Source organism: Melanostigma gelatinosum (assembly GCF_949748355.1).
Source record: "Melanostigma gelatinosum genome assembly, chromosome: 1".
Classification (NCBI taxonomy): Eukaryota; Metazoa; Chordata; class Actinopteri; order Perciformes; family Zoarcidae; genus Melanostigma; species Melanostigma gelatinosum.
The window spans coordinates 4271252-4296773 of NC_136634.1; the positions used below are offsets into that span (position 1 = coordinate 4271252).

At 47.0% G+C, this 25522-nt stretch overlaps 1 protein-coding gene across 4 annotated transcripts in view; it reads right to left on the reverse strand.

Moving 5' to 3' along the window:
• LOC306778810 (transcription factor SOX-6-like) overlaps positions 1-25522 on the reverse strand; it is a 107115-nt gene that overhangs the window by 13145 nt on the left and 68448 nt on the right. For all 4 annotated transcript variants that reach the window (XM_079270488.1, XM_079270490.1, XM_079270487.1 and 1 more), the window contains 5 exons: positions 12363-12483; positions 11120-11199; positions 3990-4139; positions 2180-2357; positions 363-562 (listed from right to left, as the gene is read on the reverse strand). In XM_079270488.1, coding sequence (XP_079126614.1) covers positions 363-562; positions 2180-2357; positions 3990-4139; positions 11120-11199; positions 12363-12483 — 729 coding nt within the window. The remainder of the gene's footprint in view (positions 1-362; positions 563-2179; positions 2358-3989; positions 4140-11119; positions 11200-12362; positions 12484-25522) is intronic.

Here is a 25522-nt window from a genome sequence, read left to right on the forward strand (position 1 = left end):
AAGTGCTTAACTTTTTAAATACATTGTTGAATTCTTGAATGCTATTTAAATGGAGACAGCCCAGATAAATACAAATAAATAAAATGTAACTGACAGATATCCAATGAAACTTCCCAGTTGATTAGTTACACGAAGAAATGTATTTTTATCATCACACGTTTTCTAATACTTATTTCTAGTACTTTATGTGTGTGTGTGTGTGTGTGTGTGTGTGTGCAATTACGATCAGAATTCTTTCGTCACATGAAGGAAAATGCCTTTGAGAACTGCATTTGCAGCATGTGATTCCGATAGACCTCGCCAGTGAAGTGTGTCTGCGAGTGTCCTCGTGCGGCCACATGTGATCCGTCTGTCCCTCTGACCTTGTTGCCGTTGTTGAGGGTCATGCTGCTGAGGGCGGACAGTTTGGCCTCCAGACTGTGGTGTCCCGGGTGGTGCTGATGCTGGTGGTGGAGCTGCTCCCTCTGGATCTGCTCCCTCATGCTCCTGGCCTCCTGGATGGCCTTCATCACGGCGTCCTGGTCCCCAAAGAGCGCCGTGGAGTTGAGGCTGGACAGGATGTCTGCGAGGGGAGGACAGGATGTCATCAGATTCTGATTCAAAAGTTCTGGTTAGCGCATATGAAATGACAAAAATGAATCCAACTTTGGAGAGAAATTGTTCATTAGTATCCTAACTCTCTAACTAAAGCTTAGAATGTGAGGTGGAGGTATTGCTTTCATTTTTTAAACTACATTTTAGTCTTTATTTCTTGATCAACGACATTGCATGTTGATATCGTCAGTTAGTGCTTAATGACGATGGTGTCATCTTGTCACCGTCTCGTCCGACTCATGGAGAAGAAAATAGTTGTTGACGTAACATCTTTCCTCATGGTGTACCATATATATCATGTAAGCCAATCAGAGCAGACTGGGCTTAAAGAGACAGGCGCTAAAACGGAACGTTTCAGACAAATACAGGTATATTAGGTATATTAGTATAGAGCACACTAAAGCATGTACACAGGTTCTAGTAGAAACCATGAACACAAGTATGAACCTGTAAATGAACATCATGTGTCCCCTTTGCGTCGGATGCTTTTGAACACTTGGAAAACCCAATTTCTGCTTATTTGTGTGATTTCATGCTGCTCTATGATCACTATCAAGCTGACGTAAGAGCTGAGAACCAACAATGTAGCACGGCTGCATACAAATTCCGAGGGAATTATGTTTAAACATCTGTATGAAGTTTGGATTTTCTTCCAAACTCTGACTGGGGCCAAATGTCGGCAAAGTTCCGGTCCACTTGTGTGTAAACACAACAGAACCTCCTTCCCCTTGTTTATGTGCCGCGCTTCACACTTTTGAAGCCGATGTACATTTGAAGAACAGGGAAAATAAATAAATAAATAAAAGCATGCAAAGTTTCCGTCGCCCTCCTCGCTTAATTAGCAGACAAGTCGGAAGCGCTGTATGCTTGGGTGGCCGTTAAAATGGGCAAAAAATAACTTCGCGGGAACACAAGCGTCGCGTCCTCAAAGCCACTCCAGAGGAGCTGGCCAAATCGTTTTCTAGGGGGGTTATAATGAGAGGGCTTAGATCGGCCTTAATAACAGATAGCAGAGGTAGCGGCATAAAAGGTCTAGCGCGGGCAGACAATGATGTGAGGAAGCTCTTAAAAACCAAATCACGTGTGCTGGGTTTCACTGCTTCCGCTGCTGGGGTTTTCATTGGGGCTAAATACAGGGCTTTGGACTCCTGTAAAACGCAAACACTACCACACACACAAGCACACACACACACACACACATGTCTCCTCGTGGAGTTGAGGTGTCTGCAGTCTATCAGACGCATGCGGCGCTGCTCGGTTTGACTGTGTGTGGCGAGCAGGAGGGAGGTGTTTGGGTGGGTGATGTTTTTGTTTTTCCGGTTGAGGGGAAGACAGTTTTTACACAGTGAGCGACGACATGCTTGGATGTACGGTGCACATGTGGACGATACCCTGGTGTCCGAGTGTCTGTTTGTGTACGCGCACGAGTGTTTCCCCTTGGTGTCGCGAAGCAGTTTTCAGGTTCTTACTGAAGATGCCGGTGAAGCCAATACTAATGTATTCATTTTAGGCAGGGCAGCAGTGCCGCTAGGCCAGGTGGCCCATCCTGCCTATAGTGGTAAAGGTGTCTGTGTCTGTTGCCTACCCAGAGAGGTGTTCCTGCCCATGTTGGCGAGGGGGCTTGGGATGCAGCCCTTGCCCACGCCTGTAGGGCTGGACTTGCTCCCGGAGAACAGGCCGTGAGTCGGGGACGTCGGGGAGCGAAGAGGCTCGGCGGTCTTGGGTCTGGCTGAGAGGTTCAACGGCTGTGTGGATGCTTCCTCCTGTTGGAAGTGTCGAATACAGCAGGATCTGCATCAGACTCAGAGCTGTCATGATATCAGATCTTCAGTACATACACAACAACAACATCATCGCAATATCTAAAGAAAATGAAAAGATAATAATTATAATGATGCGATCAGACAAATTCATCCTCACTTTGTTTATTATGCATTTTCTTTCTTTTTTGGAAAATGTATTAAACACAAAATAGTGTGTGTGGGGAGGTGGAGCAGGATTATTGACACAATATTATCATATCTGTTTTATTAACAATATATTTGTATTTTATTCCAATAAAAACAACTTTTCAAATGTTTTATACGGGGAACAAAGCACAGTATGTTCCAAGGAATCATTAGTTTACCAATATTGCTATTTCTAAATATACCGGAAGCATCGGATGGTATAACTTGAGTGCAACACAGATACAATATTTTAGCAAAACTACATGTTTCTGCTGTGGAAATGGGTCCCCCATTGGAAGTGTAATGGACTCATTTTAAGAAGACCACAGCTGCTGATTTTCAATTTTGTCCAAAGTATCCCTTAAAGTGCTTCAGTGACGCTCCCACTCACTGATCAGTCAACCGGATTTTTTTCAATAAATGAATTCCACTGCTAACCTCTGTGAACCTGACAGGGGGGGGGGGGGGGGGCAGTGTATCTTCTCATCTAAAGAAGGGCACCTTTGTGCAATTCCTCTATTTCTCAACAAAGATTCACGACCACACTGATCCACACAAGGAATCCCCAGCAAAAGGAAATGTGGTGTAACTCACGTCAACAACCGCGACTCTGGTGTTGGCAGCAAACGCTGAATGAACGTGGATCTAATTTGGGGCTGAGCTTCCGCTGAGGGAAGTGTTGAGAGGGAGAGGAGTTTAGGACTGGCTCGGCGGGTCGGGAGGGACTAGGCTGCGGGTGGCATGCCACAGTTGGGGGGGGGGGGGGGGGGGGGGGGCGGAGCGCAGGGTGGGGAGTTCGGAGGGCATGGCACTACTGTTTGAGTGAGCTCTGACGCCGGCCTATTGTGACGCCGGCTGCAGCTGTGCCCCCCCCCCCCACACACACACACACACACACATGGCTCCCATTACTGCCTCGTCGTTGAGTGAAGATGAGGCGGACGCTCTCTCCAGTAGAGGGGTCTGGGCCCCTGCCAAACAGCAGCCAGCGCCAGTGTCATTTTCGGAGTGTGCGTTTGTGTGCGACTTTCAGATGAGCTGTTTCTAATTGTCAGTGAAGAGTACAGGGCCGTGCGCGGCTTGTTGTTTTCAACAACTTCCACATTTCCAGCCTCTCACTTTCACTTGAACTGTTTTTATTCTTGGGTGTTTTCCTTTCGCACTGATTCTGAACTCACTCTTTCCTTTCACTTGTTATGTTGCTTGTTGCACACCATAGAGACATGGTTTCTTTTCCCATACGTTGCCCTTATACGGTCCTCAATTCCCAGTTGCTCGACAACATGGTGTTGTTGTCTTTGCCTACTGCTCTCTGGTCCATCCTGAATTGCAATATTATCACTCACAAATGTGTCCACCTGGCTCTTGTAAATCCTGTTGAATCATTTCAACAACTCATGCCGTTCAACGTAAACCATTTTACAACATGTGCATCGATGGACTCGCCTTAATGTTGACCACGGGACTGGATGCTCGCTTCTCGCTCTTCAGGGCTGAGGGGGAGAGGGGACCAGAGGAGTTGGGAGCCTGCGGGAGGGGAGCCATCTTGGCTCCCGGTGAGATCTGCATGCTTGCCAGCTGGGCGGCATACAGCTGCTGCAGAAGGAAGGAGAAACCAGCAAAACCGACAGGCTATTACCATTGCTCAGCAGCAGCTAGTCAGTGGCTTTCTTCTTTCATTCTCTTCCTTCTCTTCTCTTGTGCTCCCCCACATCCTTGATCCTGTTGTGTTTCTTTTTGTTTTTTTTGCTACATCCTACATCCTGGTATTGCTCGCATCTTCTGAGGTTTGAAACTCACACACACCTAATTCTGAAGTTGTCAGGAGTGTCCCACACAAATGGAAGATTTTTTTGAGCTGGCGAGTATTTATCAGGAAAAAAATAAAAATAATATATATATATATATTTTAAATAAATGATCTACAATCCATCTCTGACACTTATTCTTTCAACAGATGCTGGGGACAGCTTGTAAATCGATTTGCATCGAAAAATAAAACCAAACAATAGCTAAAGAAACTTTTGAATGCTTTGCAAAAATCTCCCTTTAAGTCTGATATTGACTGTATATAAAATTGGATATACATTTCTTGGTTATGCACAAATATGAATGTTGAAAATGAAATGGAAAATAACTTCACAGACAATGCCTGGCTCAATGTTGCTGACAATGAAAGTCTGTTTTTACTTTATTTAAAAACAATGTCAACCAAATTTTAAAAAAAGCCATCTGGCTGTTTTTGTTATTCTGACTTTCTATTGAACCTGCTGTGACATTGTAAATGGTAAAAGTCAGAGGAAAAATTGCAAAGAATACTTTGAGTCTCGCAAAAAAAACACTTGAGACTAATCTTGTCACGTAAGTTTAGTCCTTGCATGAGCAGCTCAGACAATCAAGTTTCTTCACTGACTTTAAACCAAAATAAAAAACAGTGGACAATCATTTTTGAGTAGGCGTAGTCACACTGCAATTATCTTGGTCATGAGTCAATTTAAAAACACTTGAAAATGAAGTTAAAATAAATTGGAAGGTATAAGCCTTCAGGGTTGGATGAAACCATTACATGTTGCACAAAAAAATTTGAACCGATTTTCCATCCAACAAAAATCAAAGAGTCAAATACGCGGCCCAGAGTCCAGGGTCTTCTAAATCAAAGCTAGCTAGCCAGACAAACCGCTGCTTGAAACCACTGTCAACCCCTGTCTCAATGCATTGGAGTGTGAGGGCTGGAGTATCAAAGAGCCTGTCCTCAGGAAAACCACCCAGACGTGGCTGGCCTTCACTTCGACTCCCTCCTCTCTCTCTTTCTTTCCTGCTTTCCTCTCCTTTCGATACTCTCACCTCATCTAGACTCTCCCCCTCGCTCTACGCATTCGTCTTTCTTTTGTCTCTCTCGTTTGATCTCCCTCTGACTCTCTCCCTTTTTTTCCTCTGTCGCTCAGTTTTGTTCCAAAATCATTCTTCATATCTTCCCCACCATCTCCATCTCTGTTTCTTTCTCTCTGTTTTTACTCTCTGCCCCCTCAGCCTAAACCGCCCCCGGTGTTGTGAGATCTGATTTCCCTGTAGTCAAAACTGCAAGGCCTCCTGGGACCAGAGATCCAAAAGCAAAGAGTGCTCAATAGAGAATGAGAGAGAGAGAGTGGAGGGAAAGAGAAGAGAGTGTTGCGCTGCAGACACACGAGACCACCGTCGCTTCACCGCCGAAGCGCCAGGCTCAGTGGTTGAGGCCCGAAAAAAAATTGGCTGGCCGTCTTTCCACTTCTCTCAGAGCGATATTAAACACAAACAGAAGGGGCCTCGCCGTTGAAACAAAGCCCTGATGTCACGCCGCTTATTTTCCTTGGAAAGCACCGGGAGTGCTCGGGCCAACCCCTGGCGATATGAGATCCCCGTAACAATGTGCCTCGAATGGCTGGTGGTGAGGCCTCTCGCGTCAATCAAGCCCGACCGCAGAGCTACTTCTGGTGATGCCTGATATTCTTACAGCTCTAAGGGGAGCAGACACACGAGTCTTTGAGGTGAAGCACAGAGTTAGGATCTCACACACACACACACACACACACACACACACACACACACACACACACACAGAGTCCTGATATTGTGCTGTTAGCAGCAATTCCGTCAGCGATTCCAAATACAATGAGGGAATCGTTCAACAAACAAAAGACAGAGAAGAAGAGCTTGTACCTTGTTTTTTTTCTTGTTTCACTCTGAGATTGATTGGTGACCGTGGAGGCCAATGTGCTGCGTAAACAACCCCAACCAGAGCTCTTGCCATTCACTCAGCCCCCAAGGGAAGACAATGCCGCAATTTCCTAAATTACAAATTGACAAAGAGGGCCCCGAACCTCGCCGGAGCTGTCCAGACTATCTGACTGGCCTTTAGACGTTAGTGCTAATTTGACTAAAATCCAAATGATTAGTCTGTCATTTCTGGCCCTCCTGATCATCAGCAGGTTTTTAGCCTCCTTTGGCATAATCCTGGACGAAAAGCAGGGAGAAGGTGACGTTGTTGAGGTCTGGGTGTGGGCAGCACTGTCCGGACTGTTGTTTTGTAGCCTGCCAACAGACTCCTCCGTATAGGGCTGAGTGGAGAATCCCTTTCGCTGGCCTCTTTTTAGCGTTCGAGCTGCCATCAATCTCAGGAGTGCACGAAACAGATGAGGTTTTTGTCTTTTTCAGCAGGTTTGCATGGGGGAGAAGGAGGAGGACGACATGGATGGACTCCCACTGAGCTGGACGGGGGCTAAATATTGCACTTGGAGAGTTAGCCGCGTCCAAGACAGTGAAAGAGATACACAGAGGCAGGCCGCATAAAGACAACCATTATCTCACTTCCAGTTCTCTTTAACTGAACAGATGCTGAGCTTAAGAGACAACCCATATCCAAACCAAACTCTTCCAGTCATTGTCCTCATTTTAAGACAAAGAAAGCCATTCTGGCATAATCAGTGTGTGTTGGCAACGGGGCAGTAATCTGGGGCACAAAGTTTGCTCCTCACTGTCGTCTCCATGCCTCAGACACAGAAATAGGCAGAACATAGAGGCAGACAGCGAGAGATGTCTTATGATTTCAACAAGAATGTCTGCTAAGCAACTGTATTCCACTCGCATTAGCCGCGACAAAGGGGGCCTTTCTTTGGCAGGAATCCACTGTTTGTGAAGGGGTCTACTCCGAGGCCCTGAGATCAATTGGCCCCATCAAGTTCCCACGCCGATAGCACGACATTGCGCTATCAAAACCTTTAGGTCAGGTCAAGATGAGTCAAGCACAACAGGACAGCTTTTGTCAAATATTTGCTAGAGGCATAAGACAAAGGGAATTATTGGTGCTGTTACTTTTCTGAACCTTTACTTTCCCCTTGTAGCTTGTGGAAGCTTATTTTCACTCGTTCTGTATGCCAGTCTATGCCCGCTTGACCATCAGTGCCAGCCAGCTGTCTGAAGGCTTGCTACGGGGCAGAACTACAGAACATCTGGAGCAGTCTGCCTGCAACATCTGTCCATCCTGTGCTGAGCACAGATCTGGCATCGAAAGGGTTTCGATGCCAGCCGGTGTGTACTTGACTGCCGTATGGAGCAGAGGAGATTGCGAACGTAGAACTAACTTGTTGTAATTGTGTTTTTACAGTGTTTTCTTTACAGGCTAATGCACAGTTTCACACACTGGAGATTTGTGAAGTGTGCCGTTACTGAGACTAACAACTAAAAAAACACTTCAAAACAGAAAAGATCTCAGTGTGCCCACTGGACAGCCATGTCAAGACATCGACAACGCCTTTGCAGTAGTGCCTTGTTCAAATCCCAACTGCACGACTCAACAAAAGGCGCAGGAGTTTACGATGGCTGCATGAAGGCCAAAGGGCTGAAGATAGTGCGGGATGTTTCTGTTCGACTCAGCAGTTTTTGGGGTAAATCTCAGATTTACACCAAAACTCAGAACCCCGTTGGTTCAGGGTTTCCTGCAGAATTTTGTAGCAGATACGGACTAACAGCAAAGGCCATGTGTTACTATACAGTAACTACTTCGAGACAGGATGCATTGGGATCTGTCATCAATGGATCATCATATATTCTGGTTATGGTAATTAATCAATCAAATATTCTACAATGTCAAGAAACAAAAAAGTGTTGTTTTTTTTCAGCTGGGAAAAGTAAAGGCTAATGGCTCAATTACCAACAAATTTCCTGCGGGAAACCCTGCAGTTGTCGAGCTCTTCCGACACACAAAGAAGCCGCTCACACAAAGCAAAGACACTCCAAAAAGATGCAACCTGCATGATGCAGCGATACGAGTCGATACAGATTCAGAGGTGTTAAGGTGTTGATTCACTTCAAGCTGCTGAACCGTATCAACTTCACAAAGTAAGCATTAATTGCAAGGCTGTTGGATTGGATGGCAAATGCAGGTGTTTTTATTGTATCCGTCCAAATCTAGATCCTGTGCACTGGAAGCGTCTAACTGTATCACAGTACAAAGGGTGCCATACTGCCAGATTTCTTGAGATGAAGATACATAACTGAACAAGTACAACTCGTAAAAGTCATCATGATTGCGTTTGGCTTAGGCATTGTTGTCAAAACAATGTCCAAACATGTGCTGGAAGCCAGCGACTCCGTCTCACAAAAATTCCTCAGATAATCACACTTTTCTTTTTTTTTCCTATCGCGAACACTTCCCCACGCTTCCCTGTCTTCCTCCTTCTCCCGGTCTCCAACTTGATTTCAGCCACCGCCGTGATGAGAGGCTTCCTCTTTCATTCAGGTTCCCCCTCCGCCTCTCATTCTCCACGTCTGAGGCAGTGTTTAATTAAATGTGAATGAGTTTGCATCTCCGACATCATTCATCCTCTTACCTCTCACTCGTGTGAGAGGTAAGAGACTCTTTTGATCATTTCAAAGCCAGGAGTGGAAATAGGCTGCGGCTCCAATTCCCATTGGCACAGCACGCCGCTTCGCGAAGTCAATAGCGGCTAATGAGGGCCTCGATAAGCGAAAACCACAATACAAATTGAATAAATTGAGATAAGGATTGTGGTGGCTTATAAAGCCATGCTATGGTAATGACTGACATGATGAATCAATATTGTTTGCCAGTGAAAAAGCTTTTGAGGGCTTTTGTTCACTTCACTGATAGCAGATACAGCAGCAGGGGTGACGGGGTCGCGTTGTGTAATTCCAAACCGCCTTTGCGATTTAATTTAATTTTTCTTTTCTTTTTTTTTTTGTTTCACTGATTTTGTTCTTTGCAAATATGTTCTATGATAATCATTATGGATAAGTGATATTCTCAAACCACAGGTGTCAAGCAGCAATAAAATATTTGATGAATTGCTTGGGCCAGGTGTTGTGCTGGTGGGGCGGAATTCCTCTGTGATTCATAATAACAGCTTTTGTCTGTCGCAGCTGACAGGCAGCAGATAAGTGAGCTAGCATGTTAGCGTCGCCCTATAGAGCTTCCTTAAAAGCTCTTAAAAGTTAACTGTGATCTGCGGTGATTCATGCATGCTGTGTATCCTCCAGCTTCCATTTGAATTTGTTATCGTCATTTTGCCCTATAGATGTTTTTTGTGGGTAGCTATGAACATACACTGCAACATGGAGCAGCTGAGACTATTGGTTGGCTGTACGAGTAATGTGTTGACTATTGCATAGCAATGACAAACTGAGTACAACGAAGCGTGTCTTCTCATGTCGTCAGGAGGACAGCTAGTTAGCTGTTAGCAGACATTTGACAGTATCACCAGGTCTTTTTTTTATTTTGGCCGTTTTTTGTCATTTTATTTTGCCAATTTAATGGTCTGCCCCCGAAAGAACAAAAGCCGCTCAGCTGCTGCTCAGCGGACAGAGAGAGAGACAGCTGGGGAAAGCCTTGTGAATTAAGGGTTTATCTGAACCAAAACAGAGTCAGTGATTGTTGAGACAAGTTTAAATGAAGCACTTAACAAATGACAAACTTTAATGCACCGCTACTACTACTCATGTCGATAGGAGGAGAGCTAGTTAGCTGTTAGCAGCTGGTGGGCTGCAAAGTCTTGCGGTGTGTTTGGCTAACGGGGCTAACAGCTAACGGAAGATACAAAAAGCAGGAGTCAGTCCTGTCCTGTTTGTGTTCAGGGGAAGCCTTATGTTGCAGTTCAACTGCACTGAGCTGGTTGCATTCATTAAAATGACAGCTTCTGTTGTATGAGACACACGAGTGAAAAACACATCTGATACACTTGCGGTCTTGAAGGGGGGCAATTGTGGTTTGTATTCATTCAATCAAACATTACAGCAGTGGTCTTTGCAGACACACCTATGAGGTCTGCACTCCCCCACGTTAAATCTACCAGACACCCAGCAGGTGTGATAATAGCCTTGACCTCCAGGTCTCATGTACAAATTATAAAAGGTTTCCTGCACAAGGTACAGATTAATTGTGTCGTTGAGGTGCAATGAATATGGAGCATTCAAGTTGTTTAGAGTGGTTTTATTCTATGAATATGCTGCTGGCTTTTTGATAGACTTGAACTCAGGCCGAGGTTAGAACAAGTGGGAGTTTCATTTAGTTTGCCAATGTTTCTTATCTTTACAGTCTTTTCTATTTATCTACTCACGTATGCACAATTGTCTTGAGTTCTGGTCGGCTGGTTACACCCTCAGGATTAGCTATGTATGTACTTTCTCAGTGTGCAAGCCCTCACCCTTATAGCAGTGTCTTTGTTTCTGCTGCGCTCTGAAACTTTCTGCTACAGTTGTTTATCTGGTTGTGAAACACTCACTTGACTCATCATCATAGATATCGAAGAGGCACTTCTTAAGTTTGCTTTAAGGGCTTAAGGGCTCCAAGATCATATGACCGTTTTTTTATACAACACTACGAAAGGATAACAATAAGTGCAACACATTTCCTTTTTCCTAAAAATAAATTTGCTTTTGGTATAAGATCAAAGGCAATTTATGGTTTTGGTCGAAGGGAAATGTGAAAATCTTTTGCCAAAAAACTAAAAAGAAGACATCATTTCCTTCGTGTAAAGTTTTTTGATTTTGATGGAATTTCAGGAGACCAGCTGTTTCCAACTTACCTGCAGTTGTAATGGGCTGAGTCCAGACGCCGCTGCAGCTGCCATTGTAGATGGAATGAACTGCATGGGGTAATTCTCACCTGTTGAAAAACCAAAACAAAACATTGTGGAGAGAAGTCGAGGAGGCAGATTACCGCAGAACAACTAACCTGCTCTTTACCTTCAGTCAGCCTGTGTAAGACTCGCCCTATTCCCTTCTTGCGCTCATGTTTTTATTCATGGGAATGAAACACAAAGGGTCACGAGTGTTTCATTCAAAGGTTAATCACGGTCATTGTCGGTACACACGGGCGCTTGGGACTCGGGAGATCCGAGCTCTAGTCCAGCGCTGCCTCATTGGGATGCACTCATAAATGCATACGAGTGCCGTCTATAACCCCCACTGTTTGTCTCTAAAAGGCTTTCCATGTCCGAGCCTTTGTTGAAAACAGACCGAAGCCAAAGCAGAGTGTAGAATAATGGCTTTTTTAATCCCTTTCTTCATTCCTGTCTCTCTTTGCGGCCTTGTGGGAGTGTATGCTCGCGCAAGAGTAATAAACATGTATTATTACGTACAAAGCATGGCGGGCCGGTGGTGCGTGGCGTCAGGCGAGCACCTGGAAGAATGCATGGAAGGGAGGAATGTGTGAAGGACGAGGAAAGAGGAAGAAAGCAGGTGGTGAAGACTGTACTTGAAGTGCCTTTTCTGCACATGTGTGTCTTCAAGTGTTCTGTTCCACCTGTTTGTGCAAAAACCCTCGTGGATTGCTGAAAGCATGCAACATGCATGCAATCCTTTAAGTGTGTTTTGTCTGTCTGCATCTCCTTACGTGCAGTTAGGCCGTTGCGTGCCAGGAGAACAAACTTGAAAGTGTGTATGTGTGTGTGTAAGTGTGAGAAAGTGTGAAATTCCATGTTGCAGATGTGTTGTGCAACTGACATGCTTTCAGCACGCCATAAAAGAGACATTCCAGTCCTCGCTGTGTCCAATGTATTGTTCCCGACGCGAACAAGCAGAGCTTGTAAATCTCTCCGCTCATTTCCAGAACATTCCTCACCTGACACACCTCATTAACATAGACTGGGATTCCAGTGTTTGTGTTTCTGAGTGTGTGTGTGTGTGTGTGTAGGGAGAGAGGGAGAGAAATAACGAGAAATGTCCGAGTCGTATAGCTCTTGTGTGAGGGGAGTGAATGTTTATCCACAAGACATATATTTCCCTCACATTCTCCAGTGTGGGCAATAGTGCAGTTAGTTCGTATACCTGGCTTGTAGGACAAGCTCGGTGGGAAGAGGAAGCCCTGCTGTGCAGCAGCGGCAGCAGCCAGAGACCGCTGGTCGTGAGGAAACACTGGGATCATCAGAGGAGGCATGTGACCCTGGACCTGAGAGACGAGGAAGGGAGACATTGACAAAGACAGAGAGAGAGAGAGTCAAAAAGACAATGACTGAAATCACCTTGACGAACACACAACAACTCTTATCTACGTAAAAAAAAAGATGAAATCAGAAAAAGAAAAGTGTTGGAATGGAAAGGAAGAAAGGAAGGACTGTCATGTGATGAAAGGATAAAAGAAAAGATGGAGGAAGAAAGAACACAACAGACTTGATGTCAAAAAAGAGAAAAAAAAGTCAAAGGAAGAAGCTCAGAAGAAAGAAAGAGTGACTGAAAAATAAAAAATAAAATAAACGAATAAAAAGAATAAAAAGAATACTGCTGACATGAAACAAAAACAGCAAAAAGACAAAAACATAAACTTCAAGAATTAAACGATGAGCAGGTTTGAATTGACAGAACTAAAGAACGTTCACCGAACAACAAATAAAGACGCACGCTTGAGAGACAAGTGTGAAAATGTGAAACAAAATGCCTTTAAAACAACAGAGAGGCTAACAGCTGCCTTTCATGTCGACTTGAAAGACTTAAAAACTGCGGGTTCGACTGAGTTAAGGCGCTGAGGGCTCCAACTATCAAAGATGAGCCTGCAGGAATCTATTAGCGCTGGCTGTACTTAACCACTGGACTGTCTCACTCTCTTCCCTTCCATCTCTCCCTTTATCTCAACTTGGATTTTTTTTCCTGTCTCGTAAAATAGTTTGTCTCCCACCCCCCTCCCCCCCCCCCGCGTCTCCTTTTCTTGTCTCTCCCTCGGCCTGTCTTTCTCTGCTTCCTTTCTTTCTTCACGCTCGTTAAGTTCCGCTCTGAATGTCGGGCTGATTTTTTCAAACCTTAAAAATCAGATGCAAATTCTGCATTTTTCAACCATTTCAAAAATATCATAGACTTATATCTCTCTCTATATATATTTGGGTTACTTTTTGTTGATCTTAGCTTCAGTCATAATTCATGCTTGCCGAAAAGAGCAGAAGGAATTAGAATTTTGGGAGGGGTCATTTTTGCATTCATGTTGCGATACAGAAAAATGTAATACATTTTACCGTATTCATGACGCGTTTATAAAATGTCTGTTTGCAACGGCAACAACTTGTCTCCCATTTTGTCTGCATTGTCTTGTTTTTATTTGCCAGTTTTCTCTCCTCTGTTAATTAATTAATAAATTAATTAATTTCTCTCAACACTTCTGAATGTTTATTATTTTGTTTCTATACTTGTCTGCCTTTTGCTTTGCTTTTTTCCTCACTTCGTCCCATTTTTGTCCTGTTGTGTTTCCCATTTTATTTATTTTTTAAGTTGAATCCTCTTCTTCCTCTGGACTTTGTACATTTTTAGTTAATCACACTTGTATCTTGGCTTCTTCTTGTTTTCATTATCCATTTCTTTCTACTTCTCTCTTCTCAACCATTTCTTCTCATTACACATCTTCTGTTCAACATTGCTTTGCCTCTTTTTTCTTTACTCTCAGATGAACACATGTTGACACCTTTTTTCCCCCCCTCCATTTCCCCCTTTACCTCCATTCAATGCCATCTACCTCCATTCATCTCCTTTACTACCAATTCATTAGCCACACTGACCCCTCCCTCTGTCCTCCTGGGACAGTTCATCATTAGAGCCCAAATGTACACAATCAGCATGTTGTGTGCTTACTTCCTTGCAGTTGCACTGCAGGGTTACGTGGCTGAATGAGATGGCCGTCCTCTGGGATGTTTATGGAGTGCATGAGAGAGGGTTTGTGCGGCGGTTCAAAGAGAGAGAGAGATGAACGGGACCATTCTTGACTTGCATGTGTTTGCTGAAGGGCTGGAAAGATTAGTGGATCAATGATAAGATCAACATAAAAGTGATCAACATTAATATGATGATGGATTAGTCGTGTAAAGCATTTAGGAAGCATAAAGTATGTGCAGCTTCTCAAGCGTAAGGATTTACTGCTTTCCATTGTTTTGAATGAATGTTGAAAATAACTGCAAACCGCTTGCAAAACAGAACTTCAATATGAAACGCTTTCAGGAAAATGCCACATTCAGTGACCAGTTTCAACATACAAAGACAATATTTGTTTTATTTATTTAATTTCCTCTCTTGGAAATTACAGCATTAAAACTATGTGGTTAAGAGACGGGAAGCATCATCTTCATGGTTCAATAATCTTTTTTAAATGACAATACATGTTCAGCACATGTAAATCCTCATTCCCGACATACTTCCACGCTCCAATTCTCAAGCACTACATGAAGTGATGCATTTCATATTTTCCTTTTGTCTTATTGAATACAAATCATGTAACTGCAAACTTAATCAACATGAACATAACTGCTAAGAGGGCTGGTCCTATATTGGTGTGTTCATGCTCTGTCCTTGAACATATTTAATGTTTGCTTCTTTGGAGGGAATATATTTTGTGAAATCAAATTATTTTTCTTAAGAGTCAACTTGTGGCTAAAAATGTGTTGCAGACACTTGAGAAGAAAAGAATGTGTTCAGTGTGTGTGTATGTGACGTTTTATAATTTTTGGACATTTAGTTTGGTCTTCACTGAATGAAAGTGCTGTTTGAGGCTTCACACTTTGTTTTAAAAGGACAGAATTAGGTTGTGTGCGTATGCGTGCCACTACAGGGCATTACACGTCTGTATCACTGACAGTTAGCATTGTTCACTCAGCGTGCAGTTACATGTGTTCATCACCTGACCGGTTCTTCAGACGACGTTGTTTAGGTCACACTCCAAAAAAAAGCCTGATAGCTTGGGAGGCCCTCATCACACACACACACACACACACACACACACACACACACACACACACACACACACACACACACACACACACACACACACACACACACACACACACACACACACACACACACACACACACACACACACACAAGCTGTCTGATGTCTTGTGACATGGAGAAAAGGGAATGAAGAGAGAATAAAAACGAGTCTGTCTGTCTGAATGGCAAAAAAGAAGAAGAAGAAGAAGAGAGAAGTGGAGAGGGGGGGTGGAAGTTATAGAGTGGGACAAAATGCTCCCATTCATTGTATTCCTTTGGGAACACTGGGACTGACTGGGGCTGCTTCACGAGCGCAAACACACAAAGATCTTCTTTTACCGAGGGGGGATGAATGGACTGGGGAAGGTGGAGCTGCGGGGGCCCCGCTCTGCTCAGCCCCTAAGAAAACACAAGGCCCCCTTCCTCTGACTGCCCACCAGGCACATCGACGTACACACCTAGTCACAGGGAACATGTGTACACGCGCATGCACACTCCCCCGAATTAATGGTCCTCTTGTGGACGGCCATCGGGGTTAGGGGGCAATGAGTACGTATGCGGTGTGTCTGTACGTTGATGTGTTTGACAAGGAAAGAGGAGAAAGAAAGAAAGGTGGTCGTCTGGCTGTGCAGTTGGGGTAACAATCTGCAAAATCACACAGGTGGATTGTGCACTATTACCCTCTGTAGCCAAACATATTTGTCAGTCCAGCAAAAAATGAAAAAAAAATGAAAAAGAATAATAATACATAAATATTTTAATTCTACGACGTTACAACATTTTCAAGGACAAAACCGTTGTGATGGCAGCAACACTTTTTAATCGGCAAGCTGGAAGCACGATTTGGGTACTTTGGATGCCGACAAAATCTCACCGGTTCTTTCTGATTAGCACGTTTTCGTAGCGCATTTTCTGTATTTTGTTTGCTTTATTCCGATTCAGTTAAAAAATGTGATTCAAATGTATTTGCTCTCTGATTTGTTTGTGTCACACAACAATCCTGAGTGATCCAAAAGATGTAAACAAATACTATCCGCGATGCAAGCTGTTAGCTTTTCTGTTAACGTGTACTGCTAAACTTTTTTACTGCGTTTTTCTGGTTAGCAAACCATGTGTTCCTTAAATGAATACAAATATCCAGTTCCTGCTAGCATCTAGAATACATCCTTAATCAACTGCTATTGTCTCCTAGAGTTTGTATTATAAACTAATCAAGCATGCTAACCTACTTAGCTTGACAGAGTAAGTCGCTACCGAAGAAAGCAGCTGGCTAAAGACACTTTTTATTCTCAGGGGCTAAAACACAAGCTAAGAAACAACACGTTAGCCATAGCAACTTGATGAGCTCGTGATAAAGCCGGGGTGAGTTTTGTTCGTTTGTTGTCGTGTCCCTTTTTGGTCAGACTTTGCTTAATGCAGCTTTAAGAGCACAATACACTTACAAATAATTACATTGCTCAGTTTGTTCCTTCACCACCTCGCTACACCCATGTGAGCGCAATGAAAGCGCCAGAGGTGATTTTAATTGAAGCACACAGAATTACTGTATGCTTACAGCATTTTTCTATAGGCTAACACAAGGGTTAATACGCTGGAGTGTGAGGGCCATTGTAAAGTCAAAAGTTAGCCATTCTCCATAGCTGGTGAGTCCAATCGACGTTATGGGCCTTGCATGGCTTTCCGAGTCATTGTGTCTGAAGCTGTACATGCTGACGTAGGTGCTGCTGTCTTTCTAACAGCCATTTGCCTGCCCCATTAGTTCTTATACATGTGTGTGTACTGTTTGTGTGTGTGTGGATTATTGTGTTTGTGCCTGTTCTGTCTCAACACAGGTCTAGCAACGCAGACTATTCACAAGCTCACCATAACATCAGCGCGGTGCGCAAACCTTTGACACAGACTAACAGTGATGAAACATGGACTTTACAGCGAGGAAGAAAGCGGTTTGTCATGTATCATGACTCAGCGATTCATGTGAAATTTGTACTAATGGCTGCATTTGAAACTCGTCACGCACTGCTGGCTCTGTTTCAAAAGCTCAGATCGTGACTGTTGGTCAAAACCATATCTTTACCTTAATTAGTCACAAAAAACCAGTGGGCTACTGGTGTTTCAACAGGGGGCAGCATACTGTATTTATGGAACAGGCTGTTGACTACATCATCGGCAGAGGGAAATGACACAAGATGAAATTGAAAAGTATAAAAACAAAGGCGAAGGAGGAGACGGAGGAGTTATAAGCGAAGAACAGAGAGAGGGAGGAGGAGGAGGAGGAGGAGGAGGAGGAGTGCGGCTTTGCAGCCATTAATTAGCCCGTTAGCTAGGGCCCGGGCGGTGCGGTTAGGCCCTGTGCCTTTGTGGGCCCGAAGGAAATGGGCCACATATGAGAGCCATTATAGGAACTGACTTAACAAAGACACATGCCTGTCAGCCACCAGGCTGGGCTGGGCCGCTCTGCCTATACGGCACACAAAGGGCCCACCACCACTGTGTGTGTGTGTGTGTGTGTGTGTGTGTGTGTGTGTGGGTGTCTATATGTATGTTTTTGCACATGTGTCATGTGTGTGTATGTGTGTTTTTTTTGTGTGCGTGTCGGGAATATATATATAAACTGTCCACATGTGTTTATGCAGTAACATCAGCTGTCTATACTTTTAAGTTAATATCAGATGCCTGTTTATGTGTAAGTATATATATATATATATATATATGTGTGTGTGTGTGTGTGAGCTTGCATGCATGTATGTATGTTTTATGTATATATATATATATATATATATATATATGTACATATGTTGATATATATATATATATATATATGTACATATGTTGATATATATATATATCAGCTGTTCGGTGTGTTTCTTCACGTTTTTGCGTGTGCATGCGTGTGTGTAACCATATCTATCAGAATGGGGCCTTCGGAAGCGTTGCTTTAACCTGTGGACATCCCCCGCCGGCTCTCCACACCATTTAAAACCACATGACAGGAAACCTTTTCACTTTGAACTACACTGTGCTCCCCCGGCCACCACCCCGGCCCCCCACTACAACACCCACGCCACAATCGCCGACAAACACACTGACACCATCAGCGGACAGAAGAGAGCGACGGAACGATGAGTCAAATGGAAAAGAACGAGCTGAATACAGCTGCCCACTGGGACTTCACTGTCTCCGTCCATAAATCACATTCAGACTCAGTTTGATGCCAATCTATAAAACGTTCAGAATATATGATAATAAGTCAATAAAAGCAATGCTAATTAATCACTGAAGGTCGGTTAACTTTATTTGCCGTGATGATGCAACAGCTGGCGGCGTGTGCGCTGAACACATCAGGGAGTTGCAACTGTTCCCCTTTTCGAGCAAAAACGTTTCCTTTTTTGGGGGGTTTCTTATTTTTTCCATCTGGACAACATTTCCGTGTTTCAAATTAAGATATAAACAACAACCGCCACTTCTAAAAAGTGGCTTTACCACACTGCAGGCCTCTTCTTTTCAGCTGAAACAGTAGCATTTGGTCAGCTCCTCAGAGTATTGGCCTGAGAGGAGCTCAGGTCTGGATTTGATAAGTGGAAACAGACCGGTGCAGCGCTGCCTGTGTGTTTAAAGCCAACACAGCGTAAACAGCCCGCACTCCAGTGACTAAGCCCTGGAGCTTTGCCACAATAATTCTAAACCTCTGTACAGTAGATAGACCATATGCTCCTTATACTAAGCTGGGTTTGTTCACCAAGAAATGCCGTTTTACTTTTAAAATAACAAGACGCAGCCAGCTGTGATGCATATAATGTTGAGCAACTTCACAATGAAAACGACTTCTTTGCTTTAGTCTCTTTGCGTACCTTTACTAAACAGCAGATTGAATTCTGGCTGTTTTAGACTGAGTTCTACGTATAGAACGAGCGTGAAACAAAAGATACGGTGGAACATGTTTCAGCTGAATTTACAGCAGATGCTTCTGAAGCTCTCTACATGATATCATGCTGCTCTCAAGAGTACCCATGCTTCACAGCGTGGAGGAGGATCCATGTAGGAGATGCTTTTTATGCTCTCGCTCTCCCCTGGGGCTCAGAGGCCCTAATGAAGTCCGATCCGAGCTTCATTAAGATCCAACGGTGGGGCCTCGTAATAAAAAGAGCAGAAGAAGAAGAGGAGGTGGAAACTAGATCACACCTCCGGAGCACAGGGAGATCCAAAGCTCGGGACCGATGGGGGGCAAACGGAGTACGGGACGAGACTCAACCGATTCACATTGTCTCACAAGCCAATTTAATTCCACAGCAATCCAACCACTTAAAAAACATAAACGGATGAAATACAAGCTGGTTAACTTCCCACATGGCCATCAGCCACAGCGCGTCAATTTAGCAGCATTTGGCTCGCAGCTGGTGGTAATTTCTCGGCGAGTATGTAAGCACATCCAGCGCACACGGATCACGAGCATCAGGTGGATGAGACAGATGTAGGACAGAAAGAGGGAAGAAGGAAAGGAATCAAATAGAATCAGGGATAAATAAAAAGTGTGAATGAAACAAGAAATATATGTACGTATTGTGGCAGCCGGAGGGGCAACCTCAGAGGAGAAGTGGTAGAGGGACGATATTGCCTGACATGGAGGCGGAGCCCCCATGTCAGGGAGTGGAAAAGAGCGCCAAACCACCATCAGCCCAACAAGCAACACCTGAGGAGGAGAGACGAGGGAGCGACCACACCCTATCAGAGGAGGAGGAGGGGACTATAAAAGGGCCCCGGACACAGGAAACTAGGAGAGAGTAGGAGTGGAAGGAGACGGAGAAAAAGCAAACCCATTGGAGACAACTGCCTTACCCCTTGATCACCCTGGAACGTCTGACTACCCGCCCGGCTCCCGACCCCTGCCTGTACGACTACCCTGCTCCTGCCCGCGCCCTGGACCGTATGAGGAATACCCGTTGTGCACCGAACCGTGGAAGTGAACACCGACCATCCCTCTGGAAAGCGGACAGTGTATTGTTGAGTGTCTATCCTACCTCTATCCACTCTCTATATTCAGTAAAAACCTCACTTGCACCATTTATCTACCGACTGGTTGTGTTTATTGGTCCGTGTTGTCGTGAAACCCCCTTGCCACCCCGGGGGCTGTCACAATTTGGTGGAGAATGTGGGCACAGTCCGGTTCTGGCAACACTGACCGATAGACCGACCGACCCAGTAAGCATGGCCACCCCGGTGCCATTTCAAGAGCTGCTAGCGGGGCTAATCGCTAGCAACCAGGAAACCCAAAAACGCCACGAACAAGCCATGCAAGTACAAATGCAAATCCTCCAAGCACAGCAGCAACAACAATACCAACAGCAAGTACACATGGAGAAGTATATGGAGGTACAAACCGAACGCGCGGAGGCGATGCAAAGCGAAATCAAGGGCATGTTACAGACACAACAGGAGCAACGTACCGTGGAGAAAGCCAACCCAGCGCGCTTCCTTCTCAAGCAGACGGCAGCTGACGATGTTGAAGTGTTTTTTCAGATATTCCAGACAACGGCACTCCGGGAAAAATGGCCAGAAGAGCACTGGGCTGAGTTGATAGCCCCCTTTTTGATCAACGAAACGCAAGTAACGTATCAGGACTTAGAGCGCGCTGGAAAAGTTGACTTCCGGGTGTTGAAAGCGGAAGCGTTACAGCGATGCGGGGTCACGCTGTTAATAAAGGCACAACGATTTCATGAATGGACATATGACACCTCCCTTTCTCCGCGAGCCCAGATGCATGAGATCAAGAGGATTACGACGGCCTGGCTGCACGCAGAGCCAACCGAGGTGTCGCCCACCGATCGTGTCGTCATGGACAAATTCCTTAGATCCCTCCCGTATGAGGCAAAAAAATTGGCCGGCCAGAGAAACCCCCGCAACCTCGAGGAACTGGTAGAGATCATGGAGGGTTACCACGCAGCACAAGCGTTAGGGCGTGGGGGAAGAAACCCGAAAGTGGAGGGGTCCACCCGCAAAGAAAAGATGAGAACGGAGGAAACTACCTATGTGTCTCCCTCCTTTCCCCCAGGCTTTCCCCGACGTCGGCCGGCGTTTGGACCGGAAGAGAGGAGGTGCTACCACTGCGGCGAGATCGGGCACATCGCCTGGGAATGTCCTCACCGCCAGGACGCACCCATGCCCACGGCCAGTGAGGGGAGTCGCCCATGCGGACTGATTACCGGATGCTGGGCCACTCACGAGGACCACATGCCCCTCACCCCGGTCAAAGTAAACGGCCGCGACGCCTCCGCGATGGTGGACTCCGGGAGCGCTATTACCTTGGTGAGACCTACGTTTGCTCAGTACCCGCTCCTAACCGGCACCCGAGCGGTCACGTGCATCCATGGGGAGACCCGCGAATACCCCACCACCGCCCTCGAGATATACACGACGAGGGGTAGATACGTCGGCACTGCAGGAGTAGTGGAAGGACTCCCCGTAGAGGTGCTGGTCGGCCGAGACCTGCCCGTGTTCCAGGAGCTGTGGCGCAGCCTGGTGGTGAAACCAGGTACGACCCCTCACCGAAAGTACAAGAAGAAAGCCATCTGTGGGCTGGGGGAGGAGATCTCCACCGATCCCCTATCGGAAGGAGTCGCCAGTGCCGTGGCCCGGGCGTTGGTGGAGGCCACCCAACCCAACCCCGAGGACGTATATGCCACAGCCGTCGAGAACGACGGACCCTCCAGCCCCAGTGAGCCCGAAGGAGAGGCGCCGCCCATCCCCGAGGAGGCAGATACCCCCTCCCTCGAAGAAGAGGAGCTGGCCGGGCTGTTTCCCCAGGACCCGGAGGAGCCCATCTTACCCGGGCCCCTCACAGGGAGGTTTGGGACGGCCCAGTTGGAGGACCCCAACCTAGCCCACGCCCTTCGGCAGGTGGCCGCCGTAGACGGACGACCACTGGACGGGGTAAGAGACCTCCCTCCCACACATTTCTCCATTTATAACGGGCTCCTCTACCAGGTAGTAATAAGGGACGGGGCCCCCCTCAGGTTGTTACTGGTACCCCGTCCTTTCATACCCTCTGTCCTCCAGTTAGCCCACTCCCATATCCTAGGTGCCCATCTAGGAGTGGAGAAAACCCTGGAAAGGGTGAGGGCCAGGTTCCACTGGCCCGGAATAAAAAAGGCCGTGGAGGATTACTGCCGGAGCTGCCCCGAATGTCAACAAGTGGCCCCACAACCCCATCACAGAAACCCGCTGGTGCCCCTGCCGATCATCACCGTCCCCTTCAGCAGGATCGGGATGGACCTAGTGGGGCCACTACCCAAGACCAACCGGGGACACAGGTACATCCTGGTGATAGTGGATTACGCCACCCGGTATCCCGAAGCCATTCCCCTACGCTCTATGGCTACCAAGGGCATTGCAAGGGAGCTGGTGATGTTGTTTTCCAGGGTCGGAATACCGGAGGAGATTCTCACCGACCAAGGAACCCCGTTCATGTCTAGGATCATGAAGGATCTGTGTGGCATGCTGAAGGTGACCCAACTGAGGACGTCGGTGTATCACCCCCAAACGGACGGACTAGTAGAACGATTCAACCAGACACTGAAAAAAATGTTGAAAAAAACCATGGACCAGGACGGGAAGAATTGGGACCAACTGCTACCCTTCCTGATGTTCTCCATCAGAGAGGTGCCCCAGGCATCTACCGGATTCTCGCCCTTCGAGCTCCTGTACGGTCGACGACCCCGGGGGCTACTCGACCTGGCCAAAGAAGCCTGGGAACACCAACCCTCCCCCTACCGCACCATGGTGGACCACGTCGAGGAGATGAGGGTGAGGATGGCATCCCTCTGGCCCATCGTCCGAGAACACATGGCCGAGGCACAGGCGGCCCAAGCCCGCGTGTACAACCGGGGAACCCAACCCCGAGTGTTTAACCCAGGGGATCGGGTGTTGGTCCTGGTACCCACGGCGGAATGTAAGTTTCTAGCCCGATGGAGGGGGCCGTATGAAGTGATGGAGAAATTGGGGCCGGTAAACTACCGAGTCCGGCAACCAGGTCGGAGGCACCCGACGAAGGTTTATCATGTGAACCTGCTCAAGAAATGGGTGCGTAGGGATGCCATGCTCTGTGTCTCTCTCTCTACCCTCCCAGGAAAAACGGAGCCAGTCGAGGTACCCGTGGGAGAAGAGTTGACCCCCCGGCAGAAGCAGGACGTCCGGGAAATGGTGGATCGGTTCCGGGACGTGTTCTCCCCGGACCCCGGATACACCACACTGGTGCAACACCGGATAATCACCGAGCCCGGGAAGAAGGTGAAGCTAAGGCCGTACCGCATCCCCGAAGCCCGCCGGGGGGCGATAGAGAGGGAGGTACAGAGTATGCTGGAGGCCGACATCATCGAACCCTCGACGAGCGAGTGGTGCAGCCCTATAGTGTTGGTTCCGAAACCCGATGGCTCAGTCAGGTTCTGCAATGACTTTAGGCAGCTCAACGCCATCTCAAAATTCGATGCCTACCCGATGCCCCGGGTGGACGAGATGATAGAGCGCATCGGGAGGGCCAGATACATAACCACCCTCGACTTGACTAAAGGCTACTGGCAAGTGGCAGTAGCCCCCGAAGACAGGGAAAAAACGGCCTTCACTACTCCCATGGGACTGTACCACTATAAGAGGCTGCCGTTCGGTCTCCACGGAGCCCCCCCCACGTACCAGAGACTGATGGACCAGGTACTACGTCCCCATCGAGAATACGCGGCAGCCTATCTGGACGACATCGTCGTGCACGGGGAGGAATGGGGGGCTCACCTCCAAAGACTGGAAGCCGTCCTGAAAGCTCTGCGAGGGGCGGGGCTGACAGCCAACCCCAAGAAATGTCGCCTCGGCCTCCGGGAAGCTGACTACCTGGGGTACACCATCGGCCGCGGCTGCGTCAAGCCCCAGGTAGGGAAAGTCGAGGCGATCCGGGAATGGCCCCGCCCCCGCACAAAGAAACAGGTACGAGCATTCATTGGGCTAGCTAGCTACTATCGACGGTTTGTTCCCCAGTTCTCTGCTCTTGCAGCACCCCTGACGGACCTAACAAAAAACCGGCTGCCAGATCGGATCGTATGGACGGCAGAGACCGAGGACGCCTTCGAGAAGCTGAAGGAAGTACTCTGTTCTGAACCAGTGCTGGTGACCCCGGACTTTACGCAACCGTTGGTGGTACAGACGGATGCCTCCGAGACCGGGGTGGGTGCCGTCCTGTCCCAGCTGAGGGATGGAGAGGAGCACCCGATCACATACGTAAGCAGAAAATTATTACCGAGAGAAACGAGATACGCCACGGTCGAGAAGGAATGTTTGGCCATCAAATGGGCTCTGGGGGAGTTGAGATATTATCTGCTGGGACGACACTTTACCCTGGTCACGGACCACGCCCCCCTGGTATGGATGTCCCGTTCAAAAGACAATAACGCCCGGGTCACCCGCTGGTTTTTATCCCTTCAACCGTATGCTTTCTCTGTTGTCCACAGATCCGGGGCCGCTCATGGAAACGCGGACGCCCTGTCAAGACGGGACGCCCTAGGTTCCTGGAGCAGTCCTCCCCCCAGGTCGGATTTAAGGGGGGGGGTATGTGGCAGCCGGAGGGGCAACCTCAGAGGAGAAGTGGTAGAGGGACGATATTGCCTGACATGGAGGCGGAGCCCCCATGTCAGGGAGTGGAAAAGAGCGCCAAACCACCATCAGCCCAACAAGCAACACCTGAGGAGGAGAGACGAGGGAGCGACCACACCCTATCAGAGGAGGAGGAGGGGACTATAAAAGGGCCCCGGACACAGGAAACTAGGAGAGAGTAGGAGTGGAAGGAGACGGAGAAAAAGCAAACCCATTGGAGACAACTGCCTTACCCCTTGATCACCCTGGAACGTCTGACTACCCGCCCGGCTCCCGACCCCTGCCTGTACGACTACCCTGCTCCTGCCCGCGCCCTGGACCGTATGAGGAATACCCGTTGTGCACCGAACCGTGGAAGTGAACACCGACCATCCCTCTGGAAAGCGGACAGTGTATTGTTGAGTGTCTATCCTACCTCTATCCACTCTCTATATTCAGTAAAAACCTCACTTGCACCATTTATCTACCGACTGGTTGTGTTTATTGGTCCGTGTTGTCGTGAAACCCCCTTGCCACCCCGGGGGCTGTCACAGTATATACAGTATATATTGTTTTATAAGCATGGGTCTGTCTAGATCAAATATATGTTGTTGATGTTCCGCTTTTTTCGTCGAGATTTG